At 38.9% G+C, this 15,519-nt stretch overlaps 1 protein-coding gene across 1 annotated transcript in view; it reads right to left on the minus strand.

The window, feature by feature from the left end:
- Positions 1 to 1,809: 1,809 nt before the first annotated feature.
- LOC117431310 (ras-related protein Rab-26-like) overlaps positions 1,810 to 15,519 on the minus strand; it is a 111,007-nt gene continuing 97,297 nt past the window's right edge. The window contains exons 6-9 of the mRNA XM_034052110.3: positions 10,516 to 10,581; positions 5,111 to 5,167; positions 3,769 to 3,845; positions 1,810 to 3,330 (exon numbers count right to left, since the gene is read on the minus strand). Coding sequence (XP_033908001.1) covers positions 3,228 to 3,330; positions 3,769 to 3,845; positions 5,111 to 5,167; positions 10,516 to 10,581 — 303 coding nt within the window. The 3' untranslated portion in view covers positions 1,810 to 3,227. The remainder of the gene's footprint in view (positions 3,331 to 3,768; positions 3,846 to 5,110; positions 5,168 to 10,515; positions 10,582 to 15,519) is intronic.

Here is a 15,519-nt window from a genome sequence, read left to right on the forward strand (position 1 = left end):
CATGGAATGTTGGATTTCAAACCCATATGGTATCTCTGCTGAAGTAAGAAGGCCATTGCACACTGCATAGCATGTTCTCTGGGGGGAGATCCATCATTACTCATCCCCGATTTCCCCCCTGGATGCATGGATTTGATAAGATAATCAGTCTTTTTAATTATTCCAATCCAAATTGTATCTGCAGAAGGGCCAGAAAAAAAAAAAAAAACTCCCTGTCCTATATGAAATAATGTCTTCTTCCTCAGCTTTGGGTTCATCCGAGCCATCCTAGGAGATTCTCACAGTTTTTCATGCATTAGAGAGAGACAGGAGACTTGAACCTGGGTGTGGGAATTTTGGATGAATCTGTGCAAAGTGATTGTAGTTAACAAAATGTTGACATAATTCATATGTGTTTTGATTTTTCATTAGTTACCTAGGTCTCAAATGTTCAATTCTGAAAAAAAAAAAAAAAAAAACTGCTGCCATTGCAAATATGTATGTGTTTCTTTCAAAATTGCACATTTGAGATCTACAGTATATAAGAAATGGAAGATAAATGTCAAACAAGGGTAAAGCACTGAAAGGTTGTCATTTTGTATTTGACCACAAGAGTGCGCCCAAGCAGCACTGTGTTTCCATAGAGATGCTTCAGTGCTTTAGGTTACACATTTAGTTATTGGTTTGGGTGTGTGTGTGTCATTTATTCCAACACCAGTGGGTTGGAAACCATCTTTGATAATTTGAAGGTTGCCAGTTATGTGCAAATACTCTTTTTCTTGTTTGTCTTTATTAAAAGTTACATGCCGTTTCTCAAATTATCTAAGAAGTACACAATAAATTTCTGTCTAAACCAATCACTATACTTTCAGTCTTAAACTGAAATGGCAAATGGGTTGTTTTAAATATAATACTTATAGTGCAGAAATAATGAGTACCCTAAAACAGTTGTTCATATCCAAACATACTCCAAAAAGAATAAAAACAAGATGTTCATCCCATAAGCACGCCACTTAGTATTGCCCCACTTGAAACAATGCAGAACTAGGACTGGAACAATTTTCAATTTTCCTATCTCAGATCAAGGCTGTGCTGCTTTAAGCCCTTAAGCCCTGAATGTATGCTGGAGGTTTTTGTGTTTCCAGGGTTCTACTTTGAGAAACATTTTGTCTTTAACCAATCAGGAGAGACTCTGTGAGCAGGAGTCATCAACCATGTGACTATGCAAGATGGCGACTTTAACAGAAGATGACATGGTTTGGAATCCTGCTACAATCCATTGTTTTATTGATATGTACGCAGACACATTGTAATCATTTCAGTGCAGCACCACTAAGTGCAATATGGCTTTCCTCCATTTTGGGACGTGCAGCAGGAATGATCACGTGCTGCTTAAAAAAGTTTCCCTTACAATTTTTGAAGAAACATGTTTCCTCGTGTATTTTGGTCTTAACAATACAGCAGCAGAAAACAACCATTTTGTTATCTGATTGAGCTAGCAGGCGGTGACAACCAGGAGTGGGGTCAATGGTGTTGACTGAGCTTATGCACGGTTTCAATTGAAACAAGTGAAGAAACAACTGCCTAGATTGGTTCAAATTACTGCTCTCTACAAAGGCTAAGAGAAGCTGTCAGCTTTGTGAAGACCAGCAGGCTGCACAAATTGAAGATGCTGTTTCTTCAGTTTCAATTGGAATGGCGATAGCCCAATCAACACCAAGGACCCTCACCCAGGTTTCATCAGCTGCTTGATATTGGGAGCTCACTACGAACAATCTGTTTGTGCAGCGATATCATTGTCAACGAAACAAAAAGCAATTGACCAAGATAATTGGTGGATCCCTTTATTCAGAACTTAAAGATACATTATTAAGCAGATTTACAACAAACAAATTGACTCCATTTACAATCTTTCTAAGAAATACATTTAAAAAAGTACCCTCCATTACTACAAAGATTTCATATGTAGAATAAAATAATGTAAGCAGCAAAACAATTTTTTTTTTTAATCAAGGACTAAAAACCGCATGGCTAAGCCAAAGCAAAATATCAAATCATTTTGTTTGTTTTTTTGTATTACGTTTCTGTGCAACACTGTTACAATGTACGAAGGACGAAGGAATCATAGTTTTGAAGGTATAAGCACTTCTCTGACGTGGTTATCCAGCTCATGTTAACTGTTGAGCAACAGAACAGACCAAAAGCAAAATATAGTGTTGCAATTTACTGTATATTAGTAATGTATTCAGGTTGAAAAAATGTGTTGCAAATAACACCTCCAGAAAGGCTACATATGTTCAAAATCGTTCAGAATTCTTCAGAACCGACCCATAATGATCAATAACATTTATCAAATGTGTTGTCTTTACATTTTTTTTAACTATAATAATACTACAAAATACATAACAGAGCTCAATTACAATACAAGTGTTCATTGCTAAGAGACAATTCAGTATTTTCAATTGCAATACATTTGACATGGAACAATTTTACTTGTAAGCATCATGTGCAGGTTTTCAAAGGGATCCAGAATGTTTATACAGTGTTATGTAACATTTATGAGGGCAGAGATGCCAGGGTCAGACCATCCAATGAGAATAATTGGAGCGAGATCTGGGAATACGTTTCCCAGATTAAAACGCATTACTGTTTCCTCTCTTTACGGAGTGAGAATGCTGAAATTGACTTCAAAAAAGTTCCTCCAATGATGAAGGACTTCACTTGTCTGTGAAGGTGCTATGAATGCTACATTGCACCCAATTCAAAGTCAATTTTTCCTACTTTAAAATAAATTGCTCAGAAGGAGATGATTCTGTAAAACATGCAATGCGTGTGAGAACATTTCTACATCCCTGTTTAAAAGCACAATGTCACTATTGGCACAGAATGAGCTAGTTGTCTAATATAAATGCAAAGAGTGTAGGTTGGTGATCACTAAAGCTGGCTCTCTGGCTTGTGATGCCTCAAGGTTAACCATGTGTGGTGGGGGGTGGGAGGTAGTATTCAAGGAAAATGTAATTAGGGTGGTTGGCAGCCTCTTAGCTTTAAAACTATAGTTTTGACGTCCTTAAAGACATATCTTAAATATTGTCCACGGTACAGACACACGGTACGGACATGCACAGACATTCCACTGAGAGAACATCTTTATAACATTGAAAGAATCTAAACGGTTCCGCCCGGGCGTGTTTCCCCTCTCTCAGTGTCTGGCTGGGCTTGCAAACACATCAGCAGTGAGAGCTAAAGGATTAAGACTTGCAGCAGCCAGAACTCTTCATCTCCTTATTCACATACTCATGCAGTTTGAATCCGGCCTCGTTTGGCATCTTCATTGATCTGTGTTTCAGCTCCCTGCAACAGCCAGTTAAAACACACTGTATTAATATATATGTGCATCATATTATATTGTATATCATGTCTATTAAGATATTAAATCAACTTACAGATTTTATATCAACAATGTTCCACTTATGCTCAAACCTTTCTTTAAGATTTTTCTGATGACTTAATCATACTTACATTTATTGTACACTGTAACTGCAGTAAACTACACTGTCTTTTTGCCCAATGAATTCTCTGAGTAAAAATAAGTTGTGCTTGAAAGTGGAAAGTGCTGGCTTTCACGGTGATGCTGCTAGATTTGCAAAGGTAAGCAGTAGGAGGTGACCGTACACATGAAGACAGGGAGATTAGAAAGCCAGTTCAGGGCTTAAAGTTTAACACAGAAATAACTGCTTGCACCAAATGTAGGGTTTAATCCATTGTACAAAACAACTAAAGTGCACTTACTTTGCGATGGCCATGAACGCCAACTCAACGTTCATGCCAGTCTTGGCACTTGTCTCCATAAACGGCACTCCAAACTCCTATGGGAAGAATTCAGATTTGGTCATACATGTGCATCTGCTATCAGTTAAAGAACTTCCAAACTAATTCATATTATAATGTCCACCATCTACCACTTCTGAATACAGCATCACATCCTCAAGTTTCTTATTTCAATTAAACAAGATTGCCTGGGCTAACACAACTTAATGGATACACATCCATAGGATGATAACATTGAGATCCAACAGTAATTTCTGTTCCTTATTTTACCATTACAACAAATGTATTCATTAGCTAGTTGAATGTTTCTATGTTCTTCTTTTAATGGTTATGTGAATCTGAGGATGTTGCTAAACAGTTTACAAAGATTGGACATCTGGTGTACGTTATATTAAATAATAAAACAAAATCAACCCAATAGCTTTTGTTTAAGTCGAGGATCCAATACATTTATATTGTGATGTGTTTATTCTGAGTTTTGAAATCGCTTTCCTTGTATTGGAAAGGACTTTAAATGGCAGGCACTAGTACTGCTGTTCTTTTCAGGCATACAGAGCTAATTACCTACCTACCTAATTACCTAATTACCTACCGCTTTCTGGCAAACTGTACTGCTGAGCACCGTAACTAGTAAAAAATAAATAAATAAATAAATAAATAAATAATAACAAAAAAAGCATTCCAGTTAAACTGTTAAGAAAAGTAGCGAACGCAAAAATATACAGGAGTGTGCAAATGTCATTTATATCCTTTATATACCTACCTGCATGAAAACCTCTGGTTGTGAGAATTTCAATTTCGGTCAGTAATCAGTTATCAGAAACAATAGGCACTCGTGTGAAAATGTTAGACCACTTTGTGCTTTAATTAGGCATCTTAAACAACTTCTAAAAAGTCTCCTGCATTTTTTACCATTTGTGGATATATGTTGCTTTTCTCTTACTATTTTCAATTAATTGCATGCGTGGCCTATTAAAGTCATTAATTAAATTAGATAATCACTAATTTGCATATTTTGACAATTTTACAATAATTTCAGTTACAGTGGTTTGATTTCATATGCATAACAAATCAAAACTACAGAAGCAATGGGGTGTTCTAATACATGTGCACACTACTGTATCCTGCAATGCAATTTAGCAAACGCTGTCTGCAACGGACGGTACTGGAAGAATGACAATTACAGACATCTCCTGACAAGCATCTGATTTGCTTTAACCTACTTGTGGTAATTGTCTCAGTATAAAAGGCACATGAAACATCAGTTTGGTATACCTCTTGAAGGCAGTGAGCACAAACCTACCTTGGCTAGCTTTTCTCCTTCCTCTCTCTTCACAACCCTCTCGTGGGTGGCATCGGCCTGGAAATGATAAGAAACAGCAATTCAGTCAGCCTGTGGCATAACGTCTGTCAGTGTGTGGAGGACTGAGAAACGCAGAACAATACAGTGAAACGTCATGAAAAGCTGATTTACTTGACATGCTGTGTGACTCATCCTGCTCTCCCAGCGGCAGCGCTTTAACTGGATGAGCCACTCGGGGAGCCCTTGTTTTAGTTTTTAGCCTACAGGCTTGACTTAAAGCGCATCTGTAGCAGGGCTGGGGGCATGCACATAAGGAAGGGGCTTCTGTGATTGTTTATTGTAAATAAGAGTGTAGTATTTGTATAAATAAGAATCGATTGGTTTTAATGAGGAACCTTACACTCTGTGTGTAGCAGCCTGCCCGCTCGGTTTAGTTGTGGGAACGAGCAGTGTGCCTAATCAGCAGGTGGGCATGGTGCAGCAAGCGCCAGGAATAAAAGGGTCCCAATTACACAGATCGAGGCTGCTGTAAAGCCATAGGGGTCAGAGCGCTGCTGATGCTTCAGCATCGGTCGGTCTGTGCTGCTGAACGACTGGAAACGAAGCAAATACCTCTAACGGCAATCGTGTGTACTGTGGTCCAGATAAGCTGCGTACCTTCCATTTTTACGCATTAAATAATCCGAAATACACACTACATTTCAATTTAATGTGTAAAAATACCCATAGAAATTTTGCTCCCACCTCCACGGTCGGCAGTGGAATAGCCTAGACTCGAACCGGAGATCTCCAGGCTATAGGGCGCATCCTGCACTCCACACGGAGCGGCTTTACTGGATGTGCCATTCGGGAGCCCCGTATATTGAAGTTTTAAGATGTTTAAGAATTTAATGATAAAATATAAATAACGTAATCAATTTGCAATCAGTGTGATACCTCAAAAAAAAAAAATGTCAGTATTAAAATTAGAGGGTAAGTTACTCTCAGACCCAGAACCTTATCTGGAGCACTGTTTATGTATATTCAGAGGTCGGGGGTTTGTTCTGGGAGAAGGAAGATGCAACGCACCAACGAGTTAACTGCCCGATGGACAGGTAGTTAGTTTTGGGTAGTCGATCCGACCCAGTATAGCAGACATATGTGGAAGCGGGACCTCAATTTGATAGCGGAGTACCGCGAGCCGTTTTCACAGCACCTTTTATTTGATAGTTTTTAGTACAGTGTTTATTTTGCCTTTTGTATGGCAGGCCGTATGTCCCACGTGAGCTGCCATTGCTTGTAGTGTCACGTGGGGTTCCTGTATGTAAATAAACCTGCGCTCCTGCGGGATGTGTCAATCCCAACCTTCTATCTCCGTCTCCTGTCAATCAAGCAGCGAACACGCATCTACGTCCTCCAGAGAACTAACCCTTTGTGGTCCTATGTCGGACCAGGTCCGACGCTACAATTTTCCCTTTCCGGTCCAATGTCGGACTCTGTCCGATATCATCAAAAATACACAAAAAAACAGGTCTCTAGTTGTTTTTTCTCCGGAAAAAGCAGAGAAAACCATTCAATGGCCAAGTGAGAGCAATAGGAGCCGAAAAAAAAGGGCCGGATCTGAGCAATACACATAGCCCCGGTACCAAAGAGATAACACGGACATAAACAAACAATATAGCTGCTTCTGCATCCAGCGCTCAATATCACAGACATTTGCAGAGCTTTTTGAGATGTAATAATAGTATAGTAATAAAAGAATGACTTGGATCGCATTATTGAGGAGTTTGGTGATAAAATGAGTGATCAGGAGATGATTTATCGGTATGCACGACTATGAAGAGTATGTGAAAAATACAGCGAACAAGGGGTGGGGCGGGGCTGGAGATGCAGTACTGAGTGTCCTGTTGATATGCAGTGCCTTTTAAACCTGTTTTACTGTGAAAAAAATATGCTTTTAAACAGTGCATCTAAAATAAACTGCGCATGTGAAAATAAACTGGACCTGACGCACCTGAGATGCGCTGAATAAATGGACCGCAAAGGGTTAACTCATACAAATCACATCTGCTATTATAACCTGTAGTGAGACCCCTGTTACAGCATCACAATCATTTTCAAAACTTTAATGCCAGATCTTACAGAAATGAAGGTGTTTCCACCTTCATTTCATAGCAAAGGTATCTGATAACTAAATTATGTTATAGAACTATTGTCATACAATGCTGTTATTATTGAATTGTAATTGTGTTGGAAAATATTGAATTCAATTTTAAATGGAAAGAGTGTACAATTTTTCTATCAGACCATCCAAGTGACCTGCATTTTGGAGGTCAGACCTGCAAATTTAGATTATAACCTGCAGACCCACGACAGTCATTGTACAACCTGCAGAATAAAACTTAAGATTACTGTTCGGGTGATGTAAAAAACTGAAGTTTGTCATTATCAACATATGATTGTATGTACACTCATCTGCAGCAGATAGTCTGGACCAGCATTCCTGTCAATGAAACTTGGGACCTAAGTCTATATAACTGCAATCTATAAATTAATGAAAGTTAATGACTCCAGGGTAATATGTAGAAGGCCTGTGTCTATGGATAACCATATCACAGAGTTCCAGAAATGTAACTTCCCAGGCTCCTCTTTGATAGGTGTTTTGTAGTGTCTTTTTAAGTAGGGTGATAATAAAGCTACCTAAACCTAGTGTGTTTTGTTATTTCATATACAATTTGCAACTGATGCAATTAAAAGGCGTCACCAAAAAAATCTTTGTTCCTATAACTTCAAACCTTCAATCGAGAGATAAAGCTTGATTAATGGCTCTGTATTATAAAGGTTATTTGCCACCTGAAAGTGACATATGGGGCAAGTCTTCCAAGATGCCTTTCTTGCTTGGTCCTGCCTTGAGCAATACTGACTAATTAAGAAAAGTTTGGGAATGAGAAAAGGCCATTCGACCCATCTAGGCTTGTCCCTTGTTAGCACACCATTCTCCCGTACCCGGGAGAACTAACTTAAAAGCACAGAATTTAGTCTTTTTTTAAATGTTCTCAGTGTTTTAGATGCCACTACTTCACCATTGATAACTCTTTGTAAAAAAGTGCTTTTGACCTTTTATGCCCTCTTGTGCTTCTCTCTGTGCTAAATTTGTAGTGTTGGGTTAACTTGATCTATACCATTAAAGATTTAAAGACTTCAATGAAGTCCCCCACTCTTTCCCTTCTTTTTTCTAGGCTGAGGATACTTAATTATTTCAACCTGTCTTCATAGCTCATGTCCTGGGATCAGCCTAGTTGCCCTTCTCTGTACCTTCTCGAGTGCAATGATGTCTTTTGTTTTTGTACTGAGGTGACCAAAACGGCACACCAGGTGGTGTTTAACTGGGCCATTGCATCATCTTAGCATAACCTCTCTAGACTTGTATTCCACATGTTTTGTAATATAGCCTTACATTCTATTTGCCTTTTTAATGGCCTCATCACATTGGCGAGATACTTTTAATGATGACTCCACTATAACTCCGAGATCCTTTTCAATGCTCTCATCCCCTATTTCCATCCCGTTCACTTTATACTTATAACCTGGATTATTGTGCCCAATATGCACCACTTGAATTGCTCAACTAGGAGTTATCTGGAAGTGCTATGGAACAAAACATCCCAGTGCACTTTACAAAAAAAAAAAAAAGGCTCCAAACTGCTCACAAGTAAAAGACCAAATCAAATTTGGAAATTAGTTCCATAGTGAAGAAGCTCAATCTAAAAGCCCTTGAACCATAGGGTTTGAATCAAGTTCTTGGAATAACCAAGAGGCCATAATTTGCCAATCTTAAAGTATGAGCCAGTTTATAAGGAAAAAGTAACTCACGGCAAGGCCAGAACCACAAATAGCCTTGTAAGTGAGCAGCAGTGTTTTGAAATCAATGTGCTGCTTCACGAGAAGCCAATGTAGTGACCTTAAAACTGGGTAAATATAGCACATAGTGTGTGTAATTATTATTGCTGCTGCATTTTGAATCAGCTGCAACTGTTCAACGAGGCATCAGGGACACCAGCGAACAAGGAATTACATTCCATCAAACATAGAGCTTACAAAAGGGTGAATCAGCGTCTCAGCATCAGCCTGGGACAGCAGCACAGGCCTCAACCCAGCTATACTTCTCAAGTGCCAAAAACAAATCTTAGTAACTGAATTGAAATGTTCCTCAAAAGTCACTGCAGGGTCCAAAATATTCCCAGATTCCTGGCATTTAAAACAGGAACCAAAAGCCTACCAAGGAAAGGAATAGCAAGGAAGGAGTCATGCCAAGGGTACGGTGTGGACCGGAAAGTAAAACCTCAGGTCTGCTTGAATTTAATACAAGATAATTCTGAGATCCAGGTCTGCACCTCAGAAAGACAACAGGACAGCACTGAGAAGCTGCTTCAGTGTCGGGTAAGACTGAGAGATAAATCAGAGTGTCATCTGCATAAAAATGAAAATTCAGATTATAATTACAAAAAATAGAGCCTAGCGGCAGTATAGAGAGACGGAAGAGCATGGGACCCAGACTGGAGCTCTGGGACAGCCCTAGGGCCACCACAGCACCCCTCCGTACAACTGGGGCAGCCCTGGGGCACACCACAATAAAACAGGGTGTGTTTCAAATTACCATCATTTTCCTGGAACATTATTAAGACGTAGAGAAAAAACTAGATTATCAACAAGCCTTATCTGAAAGCTGTATTTGGTTGGCAATAACAAGCAATGCTAGCTTATCTAAAGAAAATTAAATTATGGGTTTTCCAGGAAAACTACCCCTTCTGTTATTTATGCAGTCCTGGAGATGAAACCTGGAGAGCCAATCAGCACCTCCATGGAAGTGACTGATCTGCACTCATGTCGATTGCATGGAATCTGATGCCCTTTTATTTATTGCATTATAATTAACCTCTTTTTTCGCTAAGAGTGTCACGCAGTATTTATATTGAAACACATTCTAGATAAAACATGTTCCTCCATTCCCATGTGTGTTTAAAGTTATAATGATGCATTTAACCTTAAGTGATTGTGACTTATAATATCTTGAGAGGTGCAGTAGGACAACCTCTTATAAGACTGTCAACTCTTTCACGTTGTTTGTGATCAAACCATCTCTGCTCCCCACCGTCTCGCAGGTTGTGTCACGAGCAGAACAACCGCACATATAAACCTATAGAATACCTCTTGAGGAGGTCAGTCCCATCTGTAAAGTGTGTGCTACATTGTGCAGGGTTTTTTGTAAGTACAAGCGCCTCTTGCTATATTCGTCACACACAGAGGATAGTAACTCTTCTGAGCACAACACGCTTTACCAGACTCCTTTTGTTTAAGTGAAACAGATTAAGGTTGGGAATACTCATTACTGTTACAAATAGACTCATGACACTGTTACCACTTACCTTATTACCCAGTAGCATGAGCACCACATCCTGCTGTGCATATTCATAGATTTCTGTCAGCCATGCCTTAGGGGGACACAGAACAGAACAGAACTGAATGAGTTGTCAATGGCACTTCAGAGATTGAAGACTACATCAGGAGGAGCACAGACTATTTAGATGTTATAGTCCTTCCTTCTCTTACTCTCAAAAGTCACTAAGGGAATGATAGTCACAGCTTTAAAGCCATTTTCTAGTATTTGTTGTTTGTTTCTTATTATAACAGAAATCATTTTGCACATAAAAAAACGCCTACACACAACATATTAACTTTTCCACTGGAAGTTCTGAATTGGCATAATGGGTTTTAGGCTTTTTTTTTTTTTATAAAAATGAAATCTCAATGCTTCTTTATTAATAAGGAATATATTGAGACACCCATATGTACGTAAGTCAAAGTTGTAAATGTGTAGTACACACTGGGTGTACCTCTGCTTACTTTTCCATGATACACATGGAGCTATTTTGTATTGCAGCAGTGGCAGGGGCTGTTTGTTACTTGTTGGGCGAAGTGGGTTTTTAGTAACACAGGTTGTGTGATTTTGCGGGTCTATAGACAACATGAACAAAACCAATAAGTCACCTTGAGTATGACAGATGAATCATCATGTAGGGGCTGATAAAATGTCAAGTAAGCATACAGTCATACATAGTGTAGACTTGATACAAGCAGTTGGGACTAGACCCTGTTCAGAGTGATCTATCGTTACAAAAAAATGCATTGTCTAGTTTTTGATCCTTAAATTTAATCCAAAACAATTATTATTATTTTATTTAGCAGACACCTATATCCAAGTCAACTTACAGAGACTAGGGTGTGTGAACTATGCATCAACTGCAGAGTCAGATACAACAACATCTCACCCGAAAGATAGAGCACAAGGAGGGTAAGAGACTTGCTCAGGGTCACACAATGAGTCAGTGGCTGAGGTGGGATTTGAACCGGGTACCTCCTGGTTACAAGCCTGGTTCTTTAACTACTGGACCACACAGCCTCCTATGTGTTTTGGTCCCAATCTGACAGTTGGAAATATTTTTAACACCAACGTTAAGGTGGGCAAACCAGTGGTCTGGCGATTCTGCCTATGGAGAGTTCTGCTGTGCTGCTCATGAACTTTGCAGTTTTCAACTCGTCGTATAATTGAATACTAATCACTGAAGCACAATCTTTCTTCATTTTTTTTAGAAGTATAAACACTCCAGTAAACAGAAATAATAATCAGAATACTCATACTTTCAGAGTTTTTTGTTTTATTTCCCTTTAAAAAACGCCATTTTAGAAAATAACATAATCCTGTCAACAAACACAAAAAACTATGTTTTATCTGACATTAAGCGCTGACAATTCCAAAAAAAGACATGAAATTATCAGCTAAGGCCGCCACTGCTCCATTACCTGACCCATGTTCTGACAAGGCTTTCCAGCACACACTGCTTAACTGGTACAGTAGGTGGGTTCACTTCAGACAACATGTGCAGTCACCACTGGTCAGGTCAGGTGATGTCTAAAACTAGAACAACCATGGTTGTTTTCATGTTGCCATAGAATTATATGTGAGTTGGAAAAGCTAATTAGAATAATTGTTTGTGACAATTTATTATGTGATTTCTGTATTCGTAAACAAACCCTCAAACATTTGGTAATATTAATTATCATGCACATTATATTGGTATTACGAATACATATCTTTTATGCTTATGTTTTAACATGTACAGTACTGTGCAAAGGTTTTAGGCAGGTGTGAAAAAATGCTGTAAAGTAAGAATGCTTTAAAAAATAGACATGATAATAGATTATATTTATCAATTAACTAAATGCAAAGTGAGTGAACAGAAGAAAAATCTAAATGAAATCCATATTTGGTGTGACCACCCTTTGCCTTCAAAACAGCATCAATTCTTCTAGGTACACTTGCACAAAGTCAGGGATTTTGTAGGCATATAGTCAGGTGTATGATTAAACAATTATACCAAACAGGTGCTAATGATCATCAGTTCAATATGTAGGTTGAAACACAATCATTAACTGAAACAGAAACAGCTGTGTAGGAGGAATAAAACTGGGTGGGGAACAGCCAAACTCAGCTAACAAGGTGAGGTTGCTGAAGACAGTTTACTGTCAGAAGTCATACACCATGGCAAGACTGAGCACAGCAACAAGACACAAGGTATTTATACTGCATCAGCAAGGTCTCTCCCAGGCAGAAATTTCAAGGCAGACAGGGGTTTCCAGATGTGCTGTCCAAGCTCTTTTGAAGAAGCACAAAGAAAGGGGCAACGTTGAGGACCGTAGACGCAGTGGTCGGCCAAGGAAACTTACTGCAGCAGATGAAAGATACATCATGCTTACTTCCCTTCGCAATCGGAAGGTGTCCAGCAGTGCCATCAGCTCAGAATTGGCAGAAAACAGTGGGACCCTGGTACACCCATCTACTGTCCGGAGAAGTCTGGTCAGAAGTGGCCTTCATGGAAGACTTGCGGCCAAAAAGCCATACCTCCGACGTGGAAACAAGGCCAAGCGACTCAACTATGCACGAAAACACAGGAACTGGGGTGCAGAAAAATGGCAGCAGGTGCTCTGGACTGATGAGTCCAAATTTGAAATATTTGGCTGTAGCAGAAGGCAGTTTGTTCGCCAAAGGGCTGGAGAGCGGTACACGAATGAGTGTCTGCAGGCAACAGTGAAGCATGGTGGAGGTTCCTTGCAAGTTTGGGGCTGCATTTCTGCAAATGGAGTTGGGGATTTGGTCAGAATTAATGGTCTCCTCAATGCTGAGAAGTACAGGCAGATACTTATCCATCATGCAATACCATCAAGGAGGCATCTGATTGGCCCCAAATTTATTCTGCAGCATGACAACGACCCCAAACATACAGTGAACGTCATTAAGAACTATCGTCAGCGTAAAGAAGAACAAGGGGTCCTGGAAGTGATGGTATGGCCCCCACAGAGCCCTGATCTCAACATCATCGAGTCTGTCTGGGATTACATGAAGAGAGAGAAGCAACTGAGGCTGCCTAAATCCACAGAAGAACTGTGGTTAGTTCTCCAAGATGTTTGGGCCAACCTACCTGCCGAGTTCCTTCAAAAACTGTGTGCAAGTGTACCTAGAAGAATTGATGCTGTTTTGAAGGCAAAGGGTGGTCACACCAAATATTGATTTGATGTAGATTTTTCTTCTGTTCACTCACGTTGCATTTTGTTAATTGATAAATATAAACTATTAACATGTCTATTTTTGAAAGCATTCTTACTTTACAGCATTTTTTCACACCTGCCTAAAACTTTTGCACAGTACTGTATATAATGCATAAAAACTAAATATATACTGACTAATATCTTATATTTAAAAGAGGTACAATTTCATTCGTTGCTACATCAACTTGTTGAGTCCCCATTGGAGATAGCACTGTCAATCACGGTACTGCATCCTAGTCAATGAGTACTATGCACCTCCAGATATGGTGTTTAAACATACAACCGTTTTGAGTTATTTTAGCGCAAAATAAGAACCTCCGACTAATTAGTCAAAACAAATTTTTTCACGATTCTGTAACTTAAATATAAAACAGTGAGTAAATATAGTTTTTTTTTTTTCATTGTACAATGCCCCCCTTTTCACATTTATTTTATCTGAAGTGTTTATTCAAGTTAAAAACTAATGTTATTACTTTATGAAAACACTTCGTTTATTGCAAAGACACAACAATGGCTGGGATTATTTAAAAAAATGCCTTGTCTACTTTGTTTTAGATTTAACTACTGTATTGCTTCTGTTTTGTAGTTAATTCCACTTTAATACAGTGTTACATATAGTGGCTTTGATGACATTTTGAAAATGAACAAATATCTGAACATGAAAATTCCACGTTCGTCCCATCACTACCTTAAATGGTTGGATATTTCCCTATAGTGTTGTGTTCTTCTGTAGAATAGTTGTTAAGCAAGACAAAGCTAATTTGCAATATCAAAGGAACATTAATGCTTTGCCAAAACATTAATTTTCAACCATTACATTTCGTTTTATATTACAGTTTAAAATGAGGATGCTATATCAAAACAGAAAGCGTGTTATATACGAGCACACAGAGTGATTGCACAATAGAAGCTGAATCGAAAACCTGTTGATTTTAAAAACTAACAAAATTATCATTATCTGACTGATATAAGGGTGCTATACTAGGCTTGCCTAGAGTGGCAAGTTGCCTAGCACCAGCCCTAATTATCAAAATAGTGTATCACAGTTTGTGTTATAAACTCACCCATTGTGATATATATATTGCATTTATTTTGTATTTGTTGCAGACTGAGCAAACTTTAAATTTCATACTGGAGCACTTTAGTTTCAAAACATCCCTTATTATAGCTCTACTCAATACCAATGAAATTTATGATTGCACTACTCTGTCCTTATGAGTAAAACAAACAAACAAAAATAAATCACCTTGATTTTCACCTACTTGAAGAAGGCAGGATAACAAGAAGTTTTAAATGAAACTACTGGTGCTATTTTAATCAAATCTAGGAGACAAAGTTTCCTCTGGAATACAATTTTATATCAGGAAAAGTCTTAATGTAAGGTAACCCTGGTTCCCTGAAATAGAAATGTAACCATTACTGTGTGGGTGTTTACCTCCTAAAGACACCAAACCTGAATATTAATATACCAAAGCTGCACGTCAGTGCCTGTGATGCAGTCATGCCCGCCCCCCGAGGGCATATGAAGACAGCACACCCAGATACCAGCATCATTTTTCCTTCCAACATGCTGCAATCATAGACACAGCAACTCATCTCTGTGTCTATGTTGTAAGGGTTGACCCGGAAGCCACCTTTAATACTCCAGTTCCAAAGCCAGGGTTTTGTGGATCCACGACCTGTAGAACCTAGTAAAGGAATGGGGAGTAGCCCACACTGCTGAATTGCAAATGTCCTTGACAGATGCACCCTGGAATGAAGCCCAC

The sequence above is a fragment of the Acipenser ruthenus genome, chromosome 22 (assembly GCF_902713425.1).
Source record: "Acipenser ruthenus chromosome 22, fAciRut3.2 maternal haplotype, whole genome shotgun sequence".
In the NCBI taxonomy this organism is placed as follows: Eukaryota; Metazoa; Chordata; class Actinopteri; order Acipenseriformes; family Acipenseridae; genus Acipenser; species Acipenser ruthenus.